At 38.4% G+C, this 27,496-nt stretch overlaps 1 protein-coding gene across 1 annotated transcript in view; it reads right to left on the bottom strand.

The window, feature by feature from the left end:
* Positions 1 to 11,292: 11,292 nt before the first annotated feature.
* NBAS (NBAS subunit of NRZ tethering complex) overlaps positions 11,293 to 27,496 on the bottom strand; it is a 177,495-nt gene continuing 161,291 nt past the window's right edge. Inside the window, exons 50-51 of the mRNA XM_074153641.1 lie at positions 22,431 to 22,559; positions 11,293 to 12,064 (exon numbers count right to left, since the gene is read on the bottom strand). Of these exons, the coding sequence (XP_074009742.1) occupies positions 11,789 to 12,064; positions 22,431 to 22,559 (405 nt within the window). The 3' untranslated portion in view covers positions 11,293 to 11,788. The remainder of the gene's footprint in view (positions 12,065 to 22,430; positions 22,560 to 27,496) is intronic.

Below are 27,496 nucleotides of genomic sequence, written 5' to 3' on the forward strand. Positions count from 1 at the left end.
GGGTAAATACCCAATAATGCGGAGCCCGGTTTCTCTCTGTTGTCACTGGGCTGAGTTTCTCAGTGTTGAAGATGTTTGACCTGATTTCTTTTTAGATAATGGCTGGAATGAAAAAGGATTGATCTCTGCAGGGAATTTATTTGTACTATATATTTCCAATTGCTTACAGGAAGCTGTGAGAGATATTTTTAAAATAGTGAACTGTAAGGGCAAGAATTGCTCATTTGCTAAATTAATCAGAGTTAACTCTGAAAATAGCACAGCAACAGAGTGGCGATACAGTGTGCCACTTCCTCCAGAGTTAAAAAGGGCATCTTTTTCCAAGGTTTTGCATTCTAGATAGCAGATTTCATTACCTCAACTAAGCATTTTGCACTGTTATGTCAAATAAGGTACCAGAATATCCACAAAAACTTGGATTTGAAGTCAAACAAAATAATATCTCAAAGTCCAGGTGGGCTCCAGGTGAGTCCACTGGGCTCAACACTCTGGGACCTGAGCCCCTCTCCCTCCTGCTGAGGCTCAGTTCTCTGCCCAGGATCATTCAGACCTGCAACTTCAAACTTACAGAAATCACCAGATCTATGGGGGAAAGTACAAGTCAGGAGAGTGTTTTGTTGACCCCTACCTTTCCACAGGAACATCAGAAACTAGGTCCATCCTTTTAAGAGAAAGAGCCTTAACTCATCTTTTCTCACACTGGCTCCTACGCACAGAAGGCTGGACAAGGCCTGTGACTTCCAACAGGTTAAGAAAAAAGCACCATATGGAGTTAGTTCCAGGCCAGACAGAAATCATTGCCAAATCAAAGCACAGAGCTAATGTGTCTGTGTAACATCATCTAATTATTGGCAGATAGATTATTGCACAGTATTCTCCCAGGCCGAGCCATAAACAATTCACAAACATGCTTTGGGATACAAGCCATGAATTCATAGCACCGGGGTCTGAAGCTCTTCTCAAGTCGTTTTATTCTAAACATCTGTAAAGGAGATTTTTGCTGTTATACACAGGCATATCTATGTAATTCACATTTCTCAGATTCTGATGCACTTCTATCACCATCTTGTCTTCCTCTTACATAAAATTAAAAGACCTTTAGCTAAGTAATCCAGGAGCAAAACAATAGCGTATGTTTGGCTTATAAATCCTGTTAACCAAATGATTAGATGAATTAAAAATACTAGAAGCTCAGAAAAGTAACAGGTTCTCATAAGCAGTCTGGATAATAAAAATCATGTGTAAAAATAACCACTGAAATATTTGAAATCAGAAAAATCAGTAAAAATCTAAGCTTGCCTGCAAGTAACTCAAACAGGAAAAACAGGCTACATTCATTCATTTAATTTTCCATTACAAATGGCTGGAATAGCTCTAAAAAGAGTAACTTCTTCCATTCTTTCAGGCCCATAATGTACAAACCCTCAAATGGTTGACACTGATACTATGATTAAACAGCAAAGGAGAAAAACTGGGACAGACACCCACAAACGAAGTAGACATATGACCACTCATAAATTGAAGGTAATATTTAGACACAAAAAATTCTCTCTCTCTAATCCACCTTCTCTCTGTTTTGTGTTCTAATTTCTTAACAAGAGGTAAAAAGATGAGCCAAAGGCCCTGCTCTTCCTTCTGGCACATCTCTGGAGGGAATGGCCGTGGTCTGGCTGAGGGTACATCTCCTAGGAGCTTCTCCAAAAGAGAGGAGCAGGCTGGCCAAACAGCAAAAGTCTCTGGACACGTCTGGGCTCATAAACTCTACAAATAGGAAGCCGCATACAGTGTAGTCTTAGTAAATCGTTAAGGCGTCCTATAGAGTCACTGGAAAGAGAGAACATGATTCTACCTTCAAACTGGAAGATGGTAAATTTAAACTAGGTATCAGGCAGAAATTTTTCACTATGAGGGTGTTGAGGCACTGAAACAGGCTGCCCAGAGAAGTTGTGGATGCCCCATCCCTGGAGGTGTTCAAGGCCAGACTTGATGGGGCTTTGAGCAACCTGGTCTAGTGGGAGGTGTCCCTGCCCATGGCAGGGGGGTTGGAACTAGATGATCTTTAAGGTCCCTTCCAACTCTAACCATTCTATGATTCTATGATTCAAATCTTAGTTGGTCCAGTGAATCTTAGAGCTACATATCCTCTTCACTAGGCTGTAGGATAAAGTCCCTCCTAAGAGGATGTTTCCATAAGTGACTACCAAAAATATGTCAATAAACTTACAGTTACAATTTTTATATGAAGATTTTGGCTCACTTCAGGTTGCTTAATTTTTGGTAATGTCTTCCTGGTGCTATAGGAGTAGTACCAACTGTTAAAATTCTCCAGGCCAATAAGGAAAAATATTGGCAGATTATAAGAGAGTAAACAATGAAAGTCTTCCTTCCTGTGCCCCACAGTGAACTTTTTATAGCTCACCATGCAAACCGCTAACTGCAAAGAACAGGCAAAAGAAATTTCATCCTGTAAGGTCAACATCCGAAAGTTACAGATGTATTAAGCAATGCAAACTGATCTGAAGCTCTTAGGAGCTGGAAAAGCTGCCAGCTCCAAGAACTGAAAGCTAACACTCTTGACATCAAACACCCCCGAAATGTTATTTTCCACAGCAATGCTAAATACTAGTCTTTAATAGAGGGGAGAGCTCTCAGGCCTAGGGTTAAGCCAATCTCATCAGAAAAGTAGGGCTTTGAGATGTTGGCTGTCAACCATCACCTCCCACGCACAGTTGTGTGACGCTTCCCAGTAATCTTCAGTGGCAGCTCTGTAAACACTGGAGGTTGTGTTATTCAATCTTACCCTAGGGATGCCAGGAATTATACCACACTTTTCCCCACAATGAGGACGCTACTTTGTCTGTTGATATTCCTCTGGTTAAGCCTTCATAGATTTGAAATTTGTAGAGCATAGAGGTGTTTTAGGATTACAAAATCCAGCTTGCTGATTTCTTAATCCTTAATTATTGAACTGTGGTTAAAATCAGAAGCTGAAACTAGCAGCTGCAATAAGTAACATGGTAATGAAAGGAGATCTTCCCAAATAAGTTAGTTATTGGTACCAGTTGGTTTTCTCTTGAGACAGATTACACCCATAGGACAATAGATTGGACAGGTGTTGCAAGCCAGGAAGAATATTTGCTCCGTGCTGTCAGAAGCCTCTCCCAACAGCATTGAACAGCATTAAATTCTTGATAAAAATCTCAAATGTCACAAAATGCCACGAAAAACAAACACGAAATATGCAGAACATTGCCAGTGTCTTCGGTCACAGCAATAGCAGGGAATTTAACACAGAGAGGTAATTCTGCTTCCCGTTTTGTTCCACTGTTGATAATCCTAAGGACCTTAAGACTTTTCCAATAGGTGCTGGACATTGAGATCAGTGGGCATCTGAGTGAATAAGGAAACACTTCAGAAGGTGATCCCTGCATTTCAGGTCTGAAGTTTAGCAGACTGAGCTGCAGCTACTTGCACTTTTCTGCATATATGAGTCAGTTTTCAGGGGTGTTACTCTACAACAAAGCCAAAACTGAGACATTGGCATAAGCACCACCTGTGCTCTCTGTCCTTACTTCTCCCACTTTTCAGCTTACAGGATGGGAAAAACAACTTTTTAAGTCAATAATACCACATTTAAAGCAGGATCTTGCAGTACAGAGAAGTTATCAAAAATAACAGCTATTTTTAGAGGCCTCATGTGGGCAACTGAAAAGTATTTTATTGGTATTTCATGAAATTAGATGTAAATGTGTTAAAAAGCTCCTGCAGCTAGTAAAGTGCTAAGTGTGAAAGTTATTTTTCCTTTATCCTTTCTTTCTCAATACTGCCATTTTTATACCTAAATATGATTAAGGAATGATAAGAAAAAGAAGGAACTACTCTTTCTGGCTGCATAGGTGACTGATGGCTTTACTATGACTTTTACAAAATAATCTTGAGTCAAACACAAGTCAACTTCTCTGTTTTTGTTCCTAAGTTATTGCTTAAGCTTTACTGAAAACTGAAGAAATACCGTATTTTCCACATCCCCTCCTGAAAGTCACTGAGAAAAGAAGTTCCGAAAGACCTTTCTCTTAATTTCTAAATAGAGATGGTCTTAAAGCTGTCACTGATGTTCCTTCCTTTGAAAGAGAGAGTCAGATTGCCCAGATCCAGGGCATAAACAGAGCACTGACTTTTAACCAGAGGCACCATATCCTTCCTACCCTGTAGTATATTTCCCTGCTAATTGGCACATACGACCAAACTTTGGTTTGAGCTAAGAATCATCAGATAAAGGTGGTGAAAGAAACAAACCCAATTTGGTGAACAAAATGAGAAAGACATCTTCAGCCTGGTATGGTTTGTGTTGGTAAAGCCAAAAAACTGTTGAGCAGAATCTATGCAAAGATCATGTTAATGCGATGTCTTCGCTGCTTATTTTCTCTAAGCACATCATCTTTAACACATAACATGAATATTCTGTTGCATACAGGTGCAGTGCTTTCAGTCTGAGACCTTACTGGTGCCTCCAGGCACTACCGCCATAATAAATACTGCCCTCTGAAAGCAAAATGATCTGAAGGAATTAGTTGATTAAAAAAACAACAAACCAACAGATGTCTAATTGCAAATGATGTCTTATAGTCCCCTTTATTCATTTACTCATTGCTCACCTCTCTAAGCAAGATATACTACTTTCATTCCTCTCCATACCAAGACCCTCAGACTCCTGAATTATATGTGTTAAATAAAACATTTTATAAAACCCCACAACTAGGCTGAGCTGTTTGGTGTGGTCATGCCAGTTGTTTTTCCACCATTATGAACAAGAAAAAAAATTCTAACCACACCACTTAAATATTTACCTAGGCATTTCCTTCCTCTGGAGATCTATCAAGTCATTGAAGAGATATAGATTATATCTGGATATGAAGCTGACAACAACCCAAAACTTATATCTTTAAATATGTTGAATCTTGAACCATCTCAAACTGGACCTTACTTCATATGGGAAGCCATATCTGACAATCACTTTTAGTTTTTCATCCACTTGTGTTCAGCAATTTTGAACAGTTTAAGAAAGTGCCAAAAATTGAAAAAAATCACATCTTAGGAACATTTTTGTTACAGAACAGCTGCAGCATTTATAGCTCCATAGTCCAATTTGGCCGAGACTGGTTTTTGTTCCACTTTTCTCTGCAAAGTCTTTACCGGCAATAACACTTAAAGCAGCACAATGACAAACACTCATTAAGAGCTTAAGTGAATGGAACAGGTCACAGAAGAAACACTACCAGGACTGGACCTTAAATTGCACTACCATTCCTTTTTTGAGATTATATAGGATACTACCTATATATATTTTGCATACATACTATTGAAAGTTGCATTCAGATATTGTTGTGCCTTTTTTTCCTCTATAGCCAAAACCAGCGCAGATGGTACTACTAGATTAATTAAAATCACCCCCCGGTTTCATTCACAGTTTGTGTTCTGTATTGTTCTCCCATTTAGACTAAACTCCTTCTGCTTATTTGTTTTCAAGCATTACTTTTTATTTTTAAACAGCATACATCTGCTTTGCTCATTAGAATAAATATTTTACACGCACATTGCGTAGATAAAGGTTCTCACAGAAAAAGGCCATCATGCAGCTTTCTGTACCCGGGTTGCTAAGGACGTCGGACTATAAATCAGCACTCTGTGTGAAGCTGGTTTCCCCATTACTGCCCCTTGCAAGCAAGGGAAGCCTGGGAGGGCAGTCTAAGAGGACATTCGGGGACAGGGTGTCAGCACAGCTTGGCAGAAGATGCTGATTTCAGAGGGAGAGGAATAGATGTTAAGTAGACAAATCAGTTTTAATGGTTATCACATTTTTTATGTTAATGTTTATATATATACTGACTTTCACCATTAAGTCTTATTTCCCTCAGAGATTACCACTAAGTCATTGTTTCCCTCTTTTTCCTCATAAATAGTGCACCAGGTCTAGTATTTTATTGCCTTTGTGCCTTGAGAAAAGCAGGTGACTTGCACCAACTGTTATCGGGAAATGTTTTAGCATTTCCTATCTTGAGAAGAATGAATCTCGGTTTAACGTTCAGCTTTGCAGGAATTAGGCACGCTGACCAATCAGATATTTCAGCTTCTATTTTAGTAACAAACACATATAAACTGATTATACATAAAAATTCTCTACTAAATGCCATGTATCTGGTATTGATAAGCGATACAAGCAGCTGGGGTTTGGTAATGACACGGCCGTGCAGCAGGGAAGCTGTTGGGGTCTCTGCCATCGGCTCCCAGGCAGCTTGAGAAAGCACAGCCTCTATTTTTAGGTAGAAATGCTGACCAGGCTGTCACATCTAGCTATGACTGAGCTGGACGTAACCTCAGACTTTATCTTCTGTTTGCACAGCTTAGTGTATCCTGTGAAGGTTCAGTCAACATGATAAAATACCCCGCTTTGTTCAAATAGCATAGTCATTAGCACGAGCACTGAGCCATCCCCTTTGTTAGCCAATCCCAAAGCAAGTGAAGAAAAATGACAGATGAAATTTATCACTATAAGAAGAAATCAAAGTAAATAAGATTTTCACATTTCTGAATGTCACAGTAATTAGTGGTGTGGAGAGGCATTTTTGTTTTTTCCTATGAAGTCTTTGCTGTTATAATTACCTACTGAAAATACAGGTTGTAGTTAAAAACAACTCTCCTAAGCGCTAAGGAAAGATTTGGCTCTGTAATCATGTTGCTAAAGTCCTCCTGCTCTACAATGGGATGCTCATGCACTCTGGAAACTCAGTACTCCATCTCCATCTAGTGCAACAGAGCACCACTGAGGACAAACATGCAGTTTAAGGCACAGAGCTCTTGTGGAGAATGGAACCAAGTCAGCAGCTGATTTAACCAAGCTTAAAGAAAGACCCTGTCTCTGACTATCTATAGGACCTTTATCTACTCTTCTGCTTTTATATAGACACCTCATCTTCTGCAAAATGAGCTACCTGTTCTCAAGGGCAGGCAGTTGCTAAAGACACTCAAGTTTACTATTTACTGTGTCTACAAAAGGGGACTAATAGCAAAGGCGTCAGAGTGCTGATGGAGACAAGTTTTTGAGTAAGAACAAGGGCTGGATGAAAAACTGTTGAAAGTCTTTGTGAAACATACTGAGTGATCAACTGGTAAACGGACTTCAATCTTAAACTACCATGATGTACATGAGAATAAAACTGTAAAAACATATAAAATGTAATGTCAGATGACTGCTACTGCTGTGGAAAGAGAGCTTAGGGTCAAGCCAAATAATCCTACGGAAACACTACATCAAGTGCTCAGTAATGGTTAAATAATCAAATTGAAAAACATTTTTATGCTATTAGATGAACCTTTGATGCGTCTACAACATTTGATACAAGGCACGACTCTGTTCCTCCCTTCCATGTCTCAAAAAGATAGAGATAAATAAAGCACATTAGGACTCAACAGGTTGGAAAAGACACAATTAAGTATTTTAGAAGTCCATAAAAACAAAAAGAGTGAACAGTGACTTAGTTTTTCTTTTTTCTTTTTTTTTTTCTGATATAAGAAGTAGGGACATCATTTGAAACAAATGAAAGATGAAAACACGTAAATAATGGATGTGGCTCTTCTGGTTGATAGATAAGTTTAGGGCATACGGATCAAGTCCTACACCCTTGGAAGTGAGACAAGTCTTAGGGCTTTACCGAAAATGTGCACTCTCTTTTAAAAATACTAGACTTTAGGACCATGGAAATATTTAAGTAGGAAACATGGCGCTCATGGTGGGCAATGCTACAATAATACATCCATTTTGAAGGTGGAGCACTTTGAGTTTTGCGTTCATTCCCTTCCTTCAGAATGTCTCAGTCTATCATCAATCAGTATGATAGGCCAGCAAGGTGTTAGATGTTACTTGCTGTGTGTTTTGCAGTGAAATACAACTCTTGCAAAATCCTTGCCTTGGCCCCGTTTTTCACTTACTTCAATTGCTGTGGCTGTTCTGATGTTGCCCTGCCCTTGATTTGCTCTCCAGCCAGAGCTTCCTTGTTCAGTGCTCACCCGCTGACAGATGAAAGCAAGTAAATTCTTCGGTTCCTACGTGGTCTGCTGTCATCCTCTGCTTCTGCACAAGCAACGTATTCTTATTGAGAAGAGCTGGCTGGGTGGTAACTCACCATCGCTCCTGGGAGTAAACGGCCCGAGGTTTCACCTCTGTTTTGTGGGTAACACAGGCAACAGCTACTGTCTGTGTACTCCTCCGGGAGATGTGACCTTGCACAGAATACCTGCCCAGATGCTGGGTTTTGAAGGGAAAGTAGAAGTAAATAAAACAAGCTTGAAAAATGACTGTGTTTTTGCAAGCGTAGGAGTTTTACCCCTGTGACGAAGGTATCCATATTCTATGGCCATCCTCTCAAAGCAGAATGTCAAACACAACGAATCGCAGAAAGAATCATTATACACGGAAAATATCCGAATAACGTGTAGCCACCCTGCTCACTGAATCGCACTACTTTGTTTATAAATACAAAAGCACCTACTCTACATCTGTTGCAATGACATACTGTCTCCACTTACAATTTCCAGCAGAGAAAGAAATTGTGAGTTACAATCTTTCTTCCCTAATCTCTGGTTCTACTTATCCAAAAGAAAGGTGATATATTTTGCTGCTTTGGCACACCTACCAGGCAGCAAAAAGCTCCTCAGAGATGCAAACACTGTCAGGCAAAAAAGGATTAATTGCCCAACGAGCATTGCTCCTGGGGAGGGACACAAGTGAACTCTTCATTCACCTGCTTTAGGGAACACAAGCGTCTCCAGAGGATGGACTTGTTTGGCATAAAAACCCCTCAGCTCACGCTGTATTCTTAACAGATCCCAACTGCAAATCAAACAAACTGACAAAACTGAACTGTCTCAAGTGCCAGTTCAGCACTTTGCGATTTATTTTTTTTGTCCTAAGTACTATTATTAATACCAAGGTGAGTTTCTTAACCTTAAAAACAAAGCAACAAAAAACAAAGCAAACAAAAAAAAACCCCAAACAACAAAACAAACCCCAACACCTCAAACCCAACATAATACCACTTGCCAGTGTATCTTGGTCACTCCCAGAGCCTCAAATGTTATTCTGCCATACAGAAGGCTGGCATCGGGATACACATACTCTTATTATGTGCATCTCCTTTCACTTTTTTTTTTTTCTTAAACTTCATTTTATTTGGAATATATAGGCAACATAATGGAACGTATAGGAACATACATTTGGATATATATATATTAAATCTGTTCCTTATAGATAAAAGTTTTGAATACAGAATAAATCAGGAGTACTCCTGGCTGCAAGGAAAACATTTATCATGGATTTGTAATGCCAGCAAAACAGAAAATGGACAGAAGATCAGTAGCACTCATTAGAGCTTTATCTACAGCTCAGCTATAGTGTGACACTAAACACAAACTTTTCATGATCCTGAATGAGAATGGGCAGAAAATCTAGCACTGAACTTACTAACTTGAGAACAAAACACACAGACAGACCAAACAGCTCCATCATAAAGTACAGAAATATCTTCTACAGAATAACCCAAGGTTTTCTGGCTGGAGCTATGCCTTGTGGTCTGCCTGCATCTACTGATTTCCAGTTACATTACCTTTTCAAATTGTTCCTTTCTTTTCTCTGCAATTCCAATATACTTTGCTTTTCTAGTCTGGGGCTTTTGGGACTGCTAACATAAGAGAACAGAATTAAGGCAATATAGCTGAATGATACAAATTTAATAGGTATGTCAGATATATAGACGAGATAACCTTCCGTAAAATGCTGAACGACAGCTGGGACCAGAAAGTACATAAAAAATAAATTATCAATTTGAAGAATTAAAGTATTGCTAAAAATCTTAAGAATCCTACATAAGGTGGGAAGTAAGACTAACATCTGAACAATTTTCACAGCCAGTAAAAGCTCATACAACAAAGCAGATCCCAAGTCAAAGACGATGCTAATAAAGAGTCCATTTTGGTTCCACAAATGTCATCGCCCGCTTCTAAACCCTGAAGTCTAGGAAATTATAAATTTATAATGAAATAGCTACTTCAAGCTTTTAACCCACTTTTCTTCATTCTTTATGATTTAGGCTGACATTTAAGAAAAAGGGGATTTTAGAAACTACTGTCTCAATAATAGTCAGCTTGCTATTATAGTGCCTAATGAAGGGGCTGACTATCCCAAATAGCAGAAAGCTGAGATAAGAGTGTTATTACCGAAGCACAGAGCAATCACACCTGAACTGGACCCTTCTGTTGCCAGATTTTGACTAACTATTATCAGTGTTAATGGAATCTATCACCGGTGTCAGTACTGTAGGCATGGTACAGACAGCTAAATCACCCATGAACTGCAATCACTGTACTGGAATGTTTTTCTTCTTCTTTTTTTTTTTTTTTTTTTTTTAAATTTATTTTTGACAAGAGAGGACCATGGGGGACCCCCAATACCTACAAGAAAGTTATCAAGACGATGAAGCCAGGGTCTTCACAGCATGCATGGTGGAGGATGAGAGACAACTGGCAGAAGCTGCAATGAGACAGGTTCAAACCAGAGGATATATGTAAAAAGCTTTTCAACATGGGGACAGCCAAGCAGTGGGACATCCGTCCTTGGAGGTTTTCAAGACCCAACTGAATACAACCTTGAGCAACCTGCTTTGACCATTAAAGGAACTCTGCCTTGAGGAGGAGGTTGGACTACATTACCTCTACAGATCGCTTCAAATCTGTATTATCCTATGATCACATAGTATGTACTGTTTCTGCACATTATTTAATCAAAATTGGATCTGATCACAAGCTTTGACAAAAGATTTACATATTAATTTTAACAACAAAATCCTGTAACCGAATGGAAACATCAAAACCTTCTGGTAATACAGTGTAATAGACAGTCCCCTTGTTAAAAAAACTCAGAAAAAACCCAGAAATATTTTGCCTTATTAAGACAGAAAGACATTTAGAAATAAACAAACCTACTTAATTTTTCAGAACTCAGGAAAAAATATAAGTAAAATACTTTGAAAGTGCATTCACATATTTAGGATTTGCAATGAGCCTTCTCAAATTGCAGAGGAATATAACCTCAAAGACTAGAACTGCCTGCAAGTATAGGAAAGTTCAGCTTGTCTTTATGAATAAACATCACTGAGGAGAGACAGAAATTTCAAAAAAAGTGGCCGACAAAAGAAAATATTTTTCTTATCTGTCTAAAAGGAGAAAAAAAAGACTACAGTAGAAGTAAAATATTTTATTTGTTGCAAACAAAAGCTGTGGTAACAACATTGCACAATACCAAATTTTAAGGTTTTGAAATTCGCAGAAATCACTCTTCATTGTGATTTTTTTCCTCCATATATCTTTATAATTATATTTTTACATTAGTTTTACATTATGACAAGAGTAAATTACTTACAGATACTAAGACAAATTGTATATAACCTGCCATCTTACTAATGTTTCATTTATATGTCACAGAGTGTAATCATTTAACAGTTTGATCTGACATGGATTATTAGATTCAATGCTTTGCTAGACATATAACAGAATGATATGGTCCACACCAGTAATTTTTTTAACCAATTAGAAGTATATGGGAATTCACCGTTAAGTGTGCTGCTTGCATTTTCTACAAAACATAGGTAAATAACTTTGTTACTTCACTAGAACAACAATTTCTCCCTTTTGTGTAAGATCTCCAGCAAAAAGGCAGACACAGATAGATCCAACATTTTTAGATCCAATGCTGAATAGCCTGGAGGGCAGTAGTAAAAGTCCTGAGTGCAGGATGAGTCCCACGATGAGACATCAGAAGGGACCCGGCCTCTGCATTGAGCCCGGCTTCTTTAAGTTGTTTTGCTATTTCCTCTACATCCCAGCCCCCTTCTCCCTGGTTGGCCAGTAAGTGGTCAATAAGGCGAGGATAGAAGGCTGTGGATATGCACTTCACCACCAACTTGGCACTGAGGAGCAAGGAAAGTATTTCAGCATCACAACTGGAATCATCAACCTACAAAGAAGGAAAAATCCAAAGTAATTAAAAATTAATTACCAGATACCTCCATTAACTAGAACATGTTGTGACTGTTCTAACTGCAGAGCGCGACCTTGAAAGCATGATGAGTATTCTGTATGGATTAACAACAGGAATACACACTTTGCATATGTCAGAATATGTAAAGGTATATCTTTAACAGTGTCTAGCACATTAATATAAATATTTGACCTGCACAAAGTTAAGGAATAAGGATGCTTAACAACCTGGCGAAGATTACATGAACAGCTTTATAGACTTTACGCAGGTTCTCAGCCCCAGTGCAGAACAGACCACACCATCTACTTCCATATCAAGAATGACATCCTGAGGAAGGTTGGAGCAGAATACATTAACTTTTGGTCACTTTTATTAGTATATATTACCTTTCACCTGTTAATATAATAGGCAATATTATCAGATTCAACCAGATTTTCCAGGGTTTCAGCACTCACAGCAGGGATGAGATTTTCAGAAGAATACAATTTATATTTTAAAAGATTTGGAGCAAACCTGCTACCTCTGTGAGACATCCGGGATGCCTTCAAAAAATGTGGTTACTTGATATGTGAGAGCAGATATTCTCTTGAAAATCTTATCTATAACTTTACAAATAACACTACAGAATACTTTAAAATCTATTTAAGTTAATGTTGACATGTCTTCCCTAGGTTACTTGAAATGCTTCAGTGTCTTACCACTTCAAGAAGTGCAATAAAACAAACATATAACGATACAAGCAGCCAAAGGAGGGGTAGACAAAAGTCAGTTTTCAATCCTACCAAGTTACAAATAAACCAATCAAATTCTGCTACATTTACAAAACAACTTTTCAGTTTGATGATCTGTCTGTTTAGCCTCTGTTTCATTTTCTGTAAAAAAATGAGGTACCAGCAAGTAATAAAGATCCAGTGATCTGGTACTCTTGAAGACCAGTTCAACCACTACTGCTGTGTGACCACATGACGTGACCACTGTATACCGAGATTTGGCACTGACACTTGACAGTTGAAGTGAAACAACTTTAAATCTAATTAGTTTAACAAACCATTTAACCCCCTATTCTTTTCAAGACACCATTTAAAGCTTCCTTGTCTTTGTCCAGGCTAAAACAAGGCAGAGCTTTGCTTCCTCATGTTCACGTGCAATGGGCTGCACCCACCGCTGTCACCATGAGCGCATTGCAACAGGCACTTCTTGCTTATAACCCAATGCTCCGTCCCACGAAGTTTCCAGGAAAAAGAAAGAACATGAAATATTGTAGCATGAAAAATTGCTATGCTTTGTCAAGTGTGAATGCTTAGATAAAAGACTCCAGGTGAAGCTATTCTCCAAACAACTCTTTTCATTGCCTTCAATCTACCATTAATAACACATTACTTTCAATTTACAGTTTTCACTTGCTTTGAAATTTCAGCAGCTTTCCAGAAAAACACAATGGCTTTATCATGTTAACCAGGAAGAGATTTTGCTGTTTCACCCTCATGCTACTGTTTCCATTACCTCATTTAGACACTTTTGGCTTTCTTTCCATTGAAATCTTAAAAATAAATTTTATTTCCTCCAAGTCTTCAACATTTTCACACTTAGTTACACAAACCCCTCGTGGATTACAAAGCTAATGCAACAGTGGGTAGCAGTTCTAGGTCCAGTTTACTAAATAGTTTTAAGAATGGTAGGGATGCCCAGTCTTTAGGATGGCCATTCCAAGTCTTTAATTATTCAATAATTCCTCTAAATTGTCAGATGTTAATTACTAACATGTTTTCCTGTTGAAGACAGGCTGATGATTAAATAAAATTCCTAGTGCTGGCATCTTGTAGCATACCATGCAGCATGCTAAGCCATTATCCAAACAGCGCTCACCTTTTACGAACTGGGAGGCTGGAGGGATGTTCTCCCACGCCCCTGAGCTCCCTGTGCTCTATCCTTGACTGGTACGTAGGATGCAACTTTACACAGGGCTTCACTGTTTGATTTTATGAACATAAAATGCAAACAGTAATTACAATAATGAGATTAACAACAGATGGGAAGTCTGATTGAAATTAGTTTTCCAGGCTATTATTCAGTTAACAGAAAGTCCTATAGATTAGCACAATTTTATACACCAAAAACCTACAAATTGGAGAGAGACAAGTCTGAAAGTAAAAGACCTTTTCTAGCATAAAACCATTAAACATCTGAGATATACTATGGGGATGAAGATGTCCGCATGCAACACAGAAGCAAAGCAACCTGTCGGTACTCATGCATAAAGGAGATCATTGTGTCTTTACACTAACAAAAAAGCACACAGAAGGCTCTTGGTTCTGTCTGATGGCTCATCCTTAAGCTCAAATAGTCCAGTAGGTTTAAATTGTTTAACATTTCCCATTTTCTGACTTCAAGGCTGTCTGAAGACCTGGTCAGAAAGAGGAAACCTTTGTAATGTAATTGTCCCCAGGCAACTGGATGGAGACACAAGATGGCAACGAGACCCTGTGAACACATTTCACACAGCTAAGGCCATTGTCTGTTCTGCAACTCTTCGTTAAATCTAAGCAGAGTCTGACAGGTGTGGGAAGAACACAGAGAAGCCAAGGTTTAACGAGAAATCTATATAAAAATTGGCAGCTGAGAGAGATTAACTATTTGTTTTTTATCAGTTTTGCAACTCCAGATCACACCAGCATTTTGGGTATCAATTGCATATGAAGAAACAGTTATTAGTTTAATTAAAAAAAATGCACACGCAGAAATTCCTTACCAACACCTATGCAGATTGACAATAATAGGGCCACATCTGGCTGGCAATCCATCATCAACAGTGCTCCTCAGGGTTCACTTCTAGGGTTCGTAGGGCCAGTTCTGTTCAATACATTTATCAATGATGTGGATGCAGGATTTCAATGCACCATTAGCACGTTTACCAATGAAACCAAACTGGGAGGTGCTGTTGACTCTCTCGAGGGACAAGCAGCCTTGCAGAGGGACCTAGATAGACTGGAGCACTGGCAATCATCACTGGGATGAAATTTAGCAAGTCCAAATGCCAGATTCTGCACCTAAGATGGAGTAACACCAGACACAACTGTAAATTGGGAGAGGAGTGGCTGGAGAGCAGCCCAGCAGAAAGGGATCTGGGGGTGCTGGTTAACAGCAGGCTCAATAGGAGTCAGCAGTGAGCCCTGGCAGCCAAGAGGGCAACCCGCATCCTGCGGTGCATCAAACACAGCATCACCAGCTGGTCAAGAGTGGTGATTATCCCACTGTATTCAGCATTGGTGCAGCCTCACCTTGAGCACTGTGTGCAGTTCTGGGCCCCACAATTTAAGAGGGATGTGAAGGTTCTTGAATGTGTCCAGAGGAGGACAACAAAGCTGGTGAAAGGGCTGAAAGGAATGTTCTATGAAGGGCTGCTAAGAACTTTGGACTCGTCTAGTTTGGAGAAAAGGAAGCTGACAGGGAGCCTCATTGCTCTCTCCAGCTTCCTGAGGAGGGAAGTGGTACCCAGTGATAGGACACATGGGAATGGTTCAAAGCTGTGCCAGGGGAGGTCTAAGCTGGACATTAGGAAGCATTTCTTTACCAAGAAGGTGGCCAAATACTGGAACAGGCTTCCTACAGAGGTGGTCAATGACGCAAGCCCGTCAGTGTTTCAGAGGCATTTGGACAATGCCCTTAATAACATGCTTTAACCTTTGGTCAGCCCTGAATTGGTCAAGCAGTTGGACTAGATGATTGCTGCAGGTCCCTTCCAACGGAAATATCCTACTTTATTTTATTATGATAAATTAATGCATATTTCAAAACCTTATTATGATAAATTAATGCATATTTCAAAACCTTAATTAACATAGTTTTATTCAAGTATCGCTGATCAGTGTATAAGCTGTAAGATTGTTAAGAATGAAATAAATTTAAATTTAAGACTACATCTATTTAAAATTAATTTTATATTAGAACAACAAGCATTAAAGCAAAAAAACTACTACACCAATATAAAGGTAAACACACAGAGCATATATTTAAAAGAAAAATACACCACAGAGTATAATATGGTGCCTGTACAAGAAATTACTCGGCAAAACTAGGACTCCTCAATCCATAAAAGAAGCAACTAAGTAGGTATAGAGCAGACAGCAGCGTACAGCATACCAAATACTAGCCTACAGTAGACACAGACTCTCTAAATGGCATTATATTTTCTTTTTCAAAAATCATTCTTTACATAAGACTTGTAAACAAAACAGTAAAACCTGAATAAACTAATTACTGAAAAGCAGCGTTACCATCCCAGTGTTAAAAAGCTGCTGCTTCTGGGCAGACAGCAATGGTGGGATTTTATTAACGAGTCACTTCTGATCTTCCTGTGTACACAAACCCCTTACTATCCCAAGATCCCAACTAACTCTTAAAACACTGGTTCCAGCAAAGTTTACTGCTGATCCCAGAAACACTGTTCCAGTGATACGGGATGCAGCTGACTGCAGTTTAAGCAAGTCTCGGAGGTGCAGGTATCTTCTGCACCCATGAATACACAACCACTTTGCATATCGTGTGAACATGCGAATAAACTATAAGCCACAATAATGACAAACTCTGAGTATATTATGCCTATCTGGACTTCCATGTTGAGGGTGATAAACGTTTCATTAGTGTAAACCCTGTTACTTCTGGAAGGCTTAAATGGGAGAATACTTTATCATTTCCATCTCTCCTTCAGTAGAACTCGACAGTGCAGATTTAGTGTGGTGCCCACATACGTTGCACACGTGTACGAGTAAAAGAACTAACGGGGATAATTACGCTAAGGAGAGGAAATCCTGACTTTTTTTTTGTTGTCTTACATACCTGTTTAGGTATTGGCTGAAATCTGCTTTCAAGATGTAGACATTCAAGTGGTGTTTCTGATGACTAGCTCACTCCTTTAAACTGTGATGATCAATACCTTTCCCTGCTAGAGACATGCATTTTCATCCGAGAAGTGAGACAGAACAGAAACAGAATGGCAACAGATGCACTCATAATTTCCATGGAAGCGGTGCCACAGCACTCTGCTTCAAACAGGGCTCGTGCATTTTATCAAAGGTTTCTTTAATGCAGAATTTATAAATGGATCTGCATCTACAGATGGAAAACCTCATCTCAGCAAGGTTCCCCTCAACTGGTATGGAAGCGAGGACCCACTTATATTCTGTCTCCACAAGTCCTGAACGCTTCCTGCACATCTTCAGCAGGATGGGTAAGAGCCTTATCCCAGACTACTAAGAGCTGTTCTTGGAGAGGACACGGGATTCAATCTCTTTCCCTTACGCCCTTGGCAAACGATCACAACACGAAGCAGTCGTACAACCTGTATTCACCCCTCCACTGACTGCTGTATTTCTGAATCAGAACGACAGTTTGTGTCTTACGCTGAGCTCAGCGCTGTCAGTGCATAATTAGCAAGGATTAAGCAGGGCTGCCTGAGGCTTTGCCACTGGCACACTAATGTTATGAACTGCAAATGGGCTCAGGCTTGAGGCACTCGGCTCTACCAAAGCAGCAGGTCCCCTGGGAAAGCAGAGACAGGGAGGCTGTAAGTTTTAAGAAAGCCTGTGTGTGAAATAAGTGGGTGAATATCAGCTTTGCCACAGAAGAGGTGGCACCTCTTCTGATGTACTCAGAAGAGGAGCTTGAGGCACCTAGAAGGCTTTATAGAATCATAGAATTGTCTAGGTTGGAAGGGACCTTTTAAGATCATCTAGTCCAACCATCAACCTAACTCTGATAAAAAAAACTATCACTAAACCATGTCACTAAGCACCACGTCAACCCGTCTTTTGAAAACCTCCAGGGATGGTGCCTCAACCACATCCCTGGGCAGCCCATTCCAATGCTTAATAACACTTTCGGTGTACAAATTTCTCCTAATATCCAACCTGAACCTCCCCTGGCGAAGCTTAAGGCCATTTCCTCTTGTCCTGTCCTTTACTTGAGACCTCCACAAATTCATGCAACTGTGAATCCAAGAATTTCGTGGATCCACTTTCCAAGACCAAGGACACATCTTATATCAGCATCCAGTAATTTTTCTGGTTGCTAATACAGCCTCCAGAGACATTGTACCTGCACTTGCTATGATGCAGCATATCTGGAAAAAAACCCCAAACTCTCCTGTAGCAAGAATTTCAGCTAAGGCAAAAGATACCACCTGACCTGCTCTTGGTAACTAAAGGAGAAGTCAGGGTCTGGGCAATTCCCCATCAGCATTGTTTGTGTAGGTGTCTAGAGGTTCTGATATTGGCAATAAGCAATATTTCATCCATAACTTATGCATTATGAAATCCATGCATTATGAAATATAGATACTAATGGAAAGGTAAGAGCTGCTGCTAATGTAACAGCAGAAAAGAACTGAACCTGCTATTTCTCAGCGCATTAGCTCTCCACTACTACTGGAGTAAAAATGCTTTTCATTTTATTCTAGAATGGAGTCTATAGCTATAGGACAAATAAATAAGGGGAGAAGAAAACAAAGAGATATTAAAAAACCCTAGAAAACTAAACTAGAGAGAGATATTTTACCATAATCACCTTTAGCTTATATACACATTTCTTTTAAAAGGTAAGCCACACCTTATGAGGTGGCATAAATGGCAATGGAGACAACTGGAAGTTCCATTATTTCACACGTTCTTTATGGTCTTTTGTATTATATTTTTCAATAAATCATGTTGCAAAGGTAGTCTCAGTACTTCATCATTGAAAGTATATTATGTGAAATGAGCTAATGTATTATTTTAGATTAACTAAAAACATTTTCTAGTTCTAGTTTCTATTAAAGCCTTGGTTGAAGAAGTATTTGCACTGATTATATTAACTCCCATTTGTTGGCTGCTTAAACAATGTAACTACAAACAGGTAATAGAGTATTTATGTGCTCTGTCAGAAGTATAAAAATCAGTCTTAATCTCTGAAAGATAATCAACCGAACAGACCACACCAAAACCACTCTCAAAAACAATCTGAGTCTTAAGGGCAAACTAAGTGGTACTGGCAGTAATAAGCTTATTTAAGGAAACTGATTTTTAAAATTATTCACACACCACACAACACAGAGGAAGAATAGTTATTTCTGTTATCCCAAAAAGACAAGTGGCAGTTTATAAAAAGATACACAATAAAGAGAGAGGTCTGCAATTTCAAAAAAGCTTACACAAAAGCTTGGTTGTTTTATTACAGGGAAAAGCTATACAATTCCTAGTATCAGCACTTCAGCATCATCCTTAACTGTAAACATCCATAAAGCTGTCAGCTGCACACAACAAATGGCTAACTAATACTTAGTATCAGCAAGCAAGAGCTGTATTTTTCTCACAGCCATGTTTGTGAGCTGTGTTAGCACTGTGTCAGGGAATCAATAGCTATGATTTCCCTTTGCCAGATGTTATTTGTCCTTTTCCTGTTTAATGTAAGCAGAAATGGGCTTCCTATGAAAAATTCATTAAGAATTCTACAAAAAGCATTAACAGTCCAAATACTGTTTTTAAAAAGCAAAACGTATGCATACAAAATTATACTGAATAAACAACATTGACATAGCTAGGCAATATATGCACTTTTAGTACAACACCAACTAATGTAATCATAAGAGATGCATATAAAACAAAGGGTAAATATACTTTCTAAACAATACAAGAACAGCTTTTAAATTTACCATGGCACTCTTCTGTACTAGTTAGTTTTCTAACACTGGCTGTGGAATGTCACATTCAAGGTACTGGAGACACTCTATGCCTGATGTAATGAAGTCAATAGTTAAATTTTCATTGACTTAAGAGAAAACATTAGACCGAAGCTAAATGCTTTGAAAATTCTTGGTTATACAGCACTCTTACAGAACTATGTGCTCAAATGAATACTGAATTTAGAAGGAAAAATTAAGAACAGCTTATCAAGCTGCCTCCTGCATAAGAAGGCCAAAAAGAGTATTATTTCAGGCACGCACAGGTGTACAAAGTGCTCTATATTAGTAAGAAGATAATATGGTTCCTGGCCCTAAAACTTCAATATAATGTAATCAACTTAGAGTGTAGAAAATTGAAAGCTGTAGCACACTAGAAAGAAAAGGCCAGTTAAGAGAGCAATACAATTAGGAGCCATTCAAAAAGTGCTACTGCACAGCATTGTGCTGTAAAAGTAGTTAAATAAAATGTACTCGGACACAAATTCCTGCTGGCAAGCTTCAGAGCTACTCACACAGCAGTTTTCATCTGTTAACAAAAAAGTTGATCTTAAAAGGTTAACAAGAACATATAGATGAGAAAGTGCATGCATATATCAGATCACTAATTGCTCTTCTACAAGACCATCTTGTTTAAAAACAGTTACAAACCCCTTGCTTTGCAGACACAAAATCTAAAATTGCAGGTGATAAAAGAAAACTATCAATAGACTAAGGATAATCTACTATTGTCTTTGTGGTTAATATTTGTAAAATTACATTTTTGTGGAAAATTCAGAATATCTGTGGTTTATTTGTATAAAACAATAAAAGGAATAAGAACATTGTCATAAAAACTTGTGGTTCTTTGCTTAGAATGCCAAACTCAACTAGGAAATGCTCCAAATTCATACTAGATGCTATGACAGAGGAATTTTGATACAACTAGATGTGTACTACATATCATATGCCTTGCCACCTTCCATGCAACCATTTAAAATGTTCAGAGAGAGCAGTTTAAAAAAGCTGGTGCTTCAGCCATTTTGGTAACTAAGTCCTTGTGAAAGCAAATTAGCAACATCTGAGATTGAGCCTATGCTTCCAGATCTTTGCTTTTCTGACTGGTCTTCACTGCTGTGTTCTGGAGTCTTCCTGCAGGGGAAGGAGATAAATCCTTTCTCAAGCTACCCAATGGATGCAAAAAGAGAAAGCTTCTGGAATACAATGTGCAGCATTAAGAAGGAAAGACACAGCACATGTGGAGGAGAGACTTAAAGGAGAAACCTGGGAAAAGCAGAATACAGAACATTTTCCTAGGGAACAAAGAAAAGTGTGAGAGCAGGGAACAGGATTGCACAGTTTGTTGCAACCAAGGAATCTGAAATAAATGCTGCAATTAATATAACTAGAGCATACGATCTGCCCTAGAAGGCTCCTGCATAAATGGGGGAATGTTTGCCTGCTTTGTGTGCCTCAGAAAAAGGTTATAATTTCATTTTGAATACCTACAAATGACATTTTTCGAGCTTTTGTGTTTTGTGGATACTTATTTTAAAAAGATACACACAGTTCCATTTCTGTTTCCATAGGGGTAGTTTCATTTTCAAGTAGCATACAGGAAATTTACCATCAATTATTATTTTATATTTTAATACATAACCAAGAGCTCCCTAAGATATGGTGCAGTTATTTGGAAATATTAGGGATGTGGTTTTTCCACTGATACATTATAACTCTGGAAATGTTCAATGGAGTTGATTCAGCCAGACAGAAAAGTCATTCCTTTCATATAAAGGTCTGAGACAATACCTCCCTTCTCTTCTGTGGTGGAGTGCTAGGTCGTAGACTATAGCTAACAAAATCCAAGAAGGTCAGGTCGTACATGCACAAGTTCAATTGAGAGCTTGAAGAAGTTTTCAACCTACCTCAGTTTTCAAAAAAAAAAAAAAAAAAAAAAAAGATAATATAATGCTTTTGCCTAGGAGACTAGCTTTCATCATTTTAGGTGTTCCTTCTTAACTGAAAAGCAGATACACAGTAAAAAAGAGTAATGTAACTTTATATTAACAATTGAAAAATATACAGTAATGTGTTTCAGTTCTTGTCCAAAGAAAAAAGGTGGTGTTTAGGTTTTTGTTTTGGTTTTTTTTTTTTTCCTCCAGAAACTTTGCTCCATTATCAAATAAAATCTGTTTAAAATTGCATGAAAGTCCCCAAACATACCCTCTTGCGTTTTAACCTTTCTACAACAAAACCAGTGATGTAACAGCTCTCCACATGTATACAAACAGACTGCCAGGTCTGTAAGAAACAAGCTAACTCATCCGATGTACTATTATCACTTCGAAAAAACCCCAAAGTGCTAAAATATGAACACAGAGATAATGATCTTCTTTATATAATAGAATAGCTTCTGTTCCACCACACTGACTTACAACAGCATACTACATAATTTAAAGAAATGAGGTTTAATCACCTCAAGTATATATAAAAGATCTTACTAGCCCCATGTTACTGCTCACTGTGGACACAATACCTGTGGAAAATATTAATAATGATAAGGGTCTCAATAGCCTCTGCTTACTGTATGAAGATAAAAGGGCTAATTTATTACCTCAAACTCTGAAAGGTGGTTAATTCAACTGCTCATACCTTAGCAACAGCTTTTATCTGCTCCAGTGCCACAGCGTGAAGATCTTGATCTTTGCTTTCTACCAGCAGTTTCAGGGACGGCAGCAGGAGGGACTGGTTAAGCAGCAGCAAACATAATCCTTTGATACACTGAAAATAAAAGTAAACTCATTCGGTGAGATCTCGGGAGATACCAGCATCATCATTCACACTAAAATTTATGAAAAGTCTATGTCAAATGCAAAATGAAAACAAACTTTTAAAACAAATGAACTCCCTGTTGGAAATAACTCTTCAGAAACTTGGAAGGACAAATTTTTAAAAAATGTGGAATACAGGGTTATAAGTGCAACATTTATTATATTAAGACAAGGCAGGTACTGAATCACCATTACAACCCAGAGTTTTACTGAAAGAACAGCAGAGCAATCGCAGCTCTCTGTGGGACTAATATATTTGTGCTTACTGAAATACTGCAAAGCACAGGAAGACGACACCTGTGACATTTCTGTAACTCAATTATGCAAACATAAAAGTGGAACAAAATAAAGAGGAAATAACAGTACATAACAGAGTTCAACATCATAAAGCTCTACTACAAAAAAACTTTCCAAATTTTCAAAGAATTAAAGCTTAGCAAATTAACTGTCCCTCGTTCATCTAATTTCTCATATTTCATAATATAGCACAGAGTTAGCATCACAGATCTTCTGCAGGAAGAAACTGGCCAGAGAAATAGTTTTTGAAAAACAAAACCAAAAAAAAAAAACATCAGAAAAAGAAAAACACCAAACCTTACTGTGCATTTCCAAATCTTTAGCTTGGCCTTTAGTTAAAACAACCAAGCAAATCTTCCTATGTAGAACTTGTGGCTTTTTTTACCCTCAGCATTTCAGTGATTTATTCATTTATACATTAAAAAGTCTTTTAACTGACAAATTACGTTATAAACCAAATCATAACTTCCCTTTCCCTTTTTGTAGTTTTTCAAGAATTTTGGTCATTTGCCACAACTACTTCCCAATGGGGTCCAGAGATGTCCCGTATTCCAGGACAACCCACACTAAGAGCTCTGGGCATTGTACGATAGTCACCTTGAAAATGGTATCCAACTCTTAGCGGCGCTCTCCGTTTCCTTCCAATATTTAGAGAGCAATTATCAAAGGAGTTCATCAGTTAAATATTAAGTTAGAAAAATGCCATTTTAAAATTTTTTTTTTTAAACACCTTTTGAAGTTTAATGACAAATGTCACAACTCGATGACCAAAATCGTAGAATGGTTTAGGATGGAATGGACTAACATGGTTTTGGTAGCTGTGAACCTAAAAGCCTAACAATTATTTGCATATGAAGAGATGTTAAATGCTCCAACTGTAACGTAGTGCAGGGACACTTGGCAGCACAGGCAGCTTCTGACTGCACATCGCTCAGCCTTTTCTAAATGTCTGCCTTCAAGAAACACTACCTAGAAAGATATATTCTATCACACTGAGCTCCGAGTCACCGAGGCAAGGCTTGTTCTCTTGCCCAGACTTGTTCCTTTAAACTGGTATTTTTCTACTGCTACTGATAATGTTTTCAGTGAAGGGTATGATATAGGATCAAGGAATAAAAAGATTAAATAAATACATTAAGCTTTGCCTGATCAGTCATATGCTTATTAAACTTCTGATAATTTCCTACTCCATTGTATTTCTTTTGAGCAGTATGTCTGATATACCAGGAAACTTACTGAATGCAAAGTTAGAGATTCACACTACACGCCTCCTTTTCTTGAAAAGGTGTATCTGAGAGTCAGAACATAACAACAAAACAGCAATTTTACCATGCTTGCTTTTTCTGTCTGAAAGTCTCTCAAAACTAAATGGAGAAGCACTGCCATAAGAAATAACCCATAAGTATAAAAAAGCCCTTTAAAAGAACTCCAAATCACATTTTTCAGTTGCGGGTGGAAGAAAAGGAAACTAAGCAAATTGTAAAAGGAACTAGGTACTGTACATTTTTAAAGCAACAGGGCAGGGAGAGAAAAGATGCAGATGTTGAATCGGAGTTTGCTGTCTCAATGAGCTGCTTTAAAATAAAGAAAAATTAAGTCTCTCAGCAAGCAAATGCAGTAATACAGATATTAACACTGCTATTTTCAAAGCCATAACATTTAAGTTAGGTGATATGCCAGCATTTTGTTTTCTTCTTAGATGCTTCACAGTTATGCTCTAGTACTGGCTACACATGCCAATGGGACATGTTCTAACACAATCTGCTTTGCTCATCATAGAGGCGTAAAGGCCTCCACATAAGAAAACACGTGTTTAGCCATCCAATTAACTTCTGTTTATCTTACACTAGCAGATTTTGAAGCCAAAAGTCATTAGATTTCAGGTAGGTACCAGTCAGATGACTTCAGTAACTTTGTGCCTGATAATGTGTCCAGCAGACATTATCCAGCCCTGCCTACAAAATCCGCCATCTCTCTTGAAGGAGAAGTATACACTCAAACAGTTAATTTTACGTACTGTCAAAACATCATGCCTTATGCTAAAATTTGAAATGTTACAAATTAAACTCTATTGGTTCTTGTTACGCCTTTCTTTGTAATTCAAGAGAGAGTTTTATAGCTTCTGTTCCACCTACAGAATAAAACCAATCACCTCTTGATCTCTGATAAGCCAATACACTGCACTCCTTCAGTCTTCCACTTCAAGGTATTTCCATCCATGCACTAATTTCTGCTGGTTTTCTCTTTTGCCTCTCATTTTTCAGTGTCCTCTTAAAATGCAGCTATACTAACAGGGTGTTTTATTTTAATGCCAGTCTCACTAGTGGTTTACAGAGAAGGGTAATTCTTACCCACTCTTCTTCACTTGATATCTCTTATCAGGTAAGACTGCACTGCCTATTTTCCTTGTACGCTTGTGATACAAGATCATGATTAATGACATACTAATACAAAAAAGTCAGTAACAAAAAAACAAGAAAAGCAAAGTGCTAAATATCTTTCTTAGTTTCAATTCTTATTAAAAGATCTCAGGCAAATAAACAACAGTTGACAATAATAACGGGTGGGACTTCAGCACTGAAAATTCAGTCTCAAATACAAAAAGATGTTTCTGGGGCTGAAAAACTCACCCCAAAACATATAAAGAAATAATAAATCAAGTTAAAAGACGTCTCCCTTGAGAACACAACAGGTTACAGAGGACTGGAAAAGAGAAAAACAGTCTGTATTTCAGGCATGGAAGAAAGCAGGCACCCAAGGGGAAAGTATTATGGACCTAACAGACAGTCCCAGTCCATGAAAACGATCAAAACATACAATGAAAAGCCAAAAATACTGTACAGAAGTATTTTCCTAAAGGCTACTGCAACAGGTTCTGTAGTTAAGAATTAGGCCATCACTATGGCATATTTTAAGTTTAGCAACACTTTGAAAACATGACATGAAGCACTGTCAGAGACACCAGGGAAATGAGGTGTAGGATAGTGTGGTCCAACCTGCAAAGCCTTGGAGTGGTCTCCATCCCTTTTGCCACGGGAAGGGACGGGACAGCTTGCTAAGCAGACTGTCCAAATTGTACAAACACCTCCTGGTACGTCTGCCACAAATAGCTGCACTGCTCCTCTAGACAGCAACTGGAAATCCAACCCTCGGCAGCAAGCCACCACTTGCGGTGCTTCTCATTGCAACACAAGTGGGTTTTTTTTCTGCAATAAGCACTTGAAAGCACTTGAGTGCCTGCCTGCCTGCAGCGAGGGGCTGCACTTACAGGGGGTATGATGTTAAATGTGAGAGGGACAAGGGAAATCCTAAATCAAAATCTGGATTACCACAATTGAGCTGAAACTTTTGTCTTCTGTCTAGTTATGCAGCTATCAATAGTTCACTGTAACACCAGTGAGGCATATAAAATGGATTTCACAGGAGTCTGTTTTGAGTCCAGTATTATTCAGTATTTTCATGGATGGGTTTGAGGGCCGGATAATGAGTACAAACAGTATTGTGTCTGAAGAGGCTGAAAGCAGACCAAAGGGGAGCATTTAAATTCAAAATTATCTGAACAAAATGATCAGAGACAACTGTGAATGAAGAAAAACATACAATGTAACCTCATATATATAAAAAAGGAATCACTAGCTACAGAAAGAGAAAAAAGGAGCCCAACTGGCTGCTGTATTATTCTAGGAAACAAGCATCTTATAGCCACTAGGACCCCAGGGTGATTACAGATAAGAGACTAGATGTATTCACCCATTTAGGTGTTCATGTTAACTGACACATGACCCATAGGTTGATAGAAAAACATGAGATAGTCAGAGGAGTCAGACTTCAACACTTACTGGGGGCAGAAGGATTTGCCCTTTTCTAAAGGGATTAATCAGGCAGTGCAGGGGATGTCAGACAGTCCAAACACATGTGCATTCCAAGCAAATAAAACAACGCTTATTTCAACTAAGAGGAATGGAAAAATCTATCCACTGAATAATGCAAATAAAAAACCACCACAGACACACACACAGATGCAAAGATTAAAGCTATGCAACTCCCCAAAAAGCATTAAAAAAAGAACTTGGCTGTAAAAAACTAGGAACACCAGCAGGAGGTGGAATAAAGCAAGAGAGAAACCTTTCTAAATACATGCGAGAAACAGTTTTTCTAACTGCTAGGCCATCATGACTTGAAGTTAAATGTTTTTTCCATCACAGCCTCTGGACTTCAGTATGGCAAATGTTATTCATGGTGATAAATTGATCTCTCGGTTTTTAGAATTCCACCATTCTAGGTCTGTCTTCTTAATCAGTGTATTTATTGAAATGTGAAGTCATCTAAACAGGTTAATTGTCAGTAATCAGATTTTCATCTTATTCAGCCACGCAATCTCAGCTCTCTAATTTGTGCACTTAAGTACCACAGATAGGCGTGCATACAAATAAGTTACTTAAATTTATCCATGTCATTCCCCCTCTTCCCAAGTAGAGACTTAAAGCAATATAGACTGTGTTTGTAGGTAACTGTAAAATTATACGTTAGTGCAACTGCTGCCGCTGTGCAGCATTCTAATGATGAAAAAAAGGTATTTTTACGTTGGTA

Source organism: Numenius arquata, chromosome 9 (genome assembly GCF_964106895.1).
Source record: "Numenius arquata chromosome 9, bNumArq3.hap1.1, whole genome shotgun sequence".
Classification (NCBI taxonomy): domain Eukaryota; kingdom Metazoa; phylum Chordata; class Aves; order Charadriiformes; family Scolopacidae; genus Numenius; species Numenius arquata.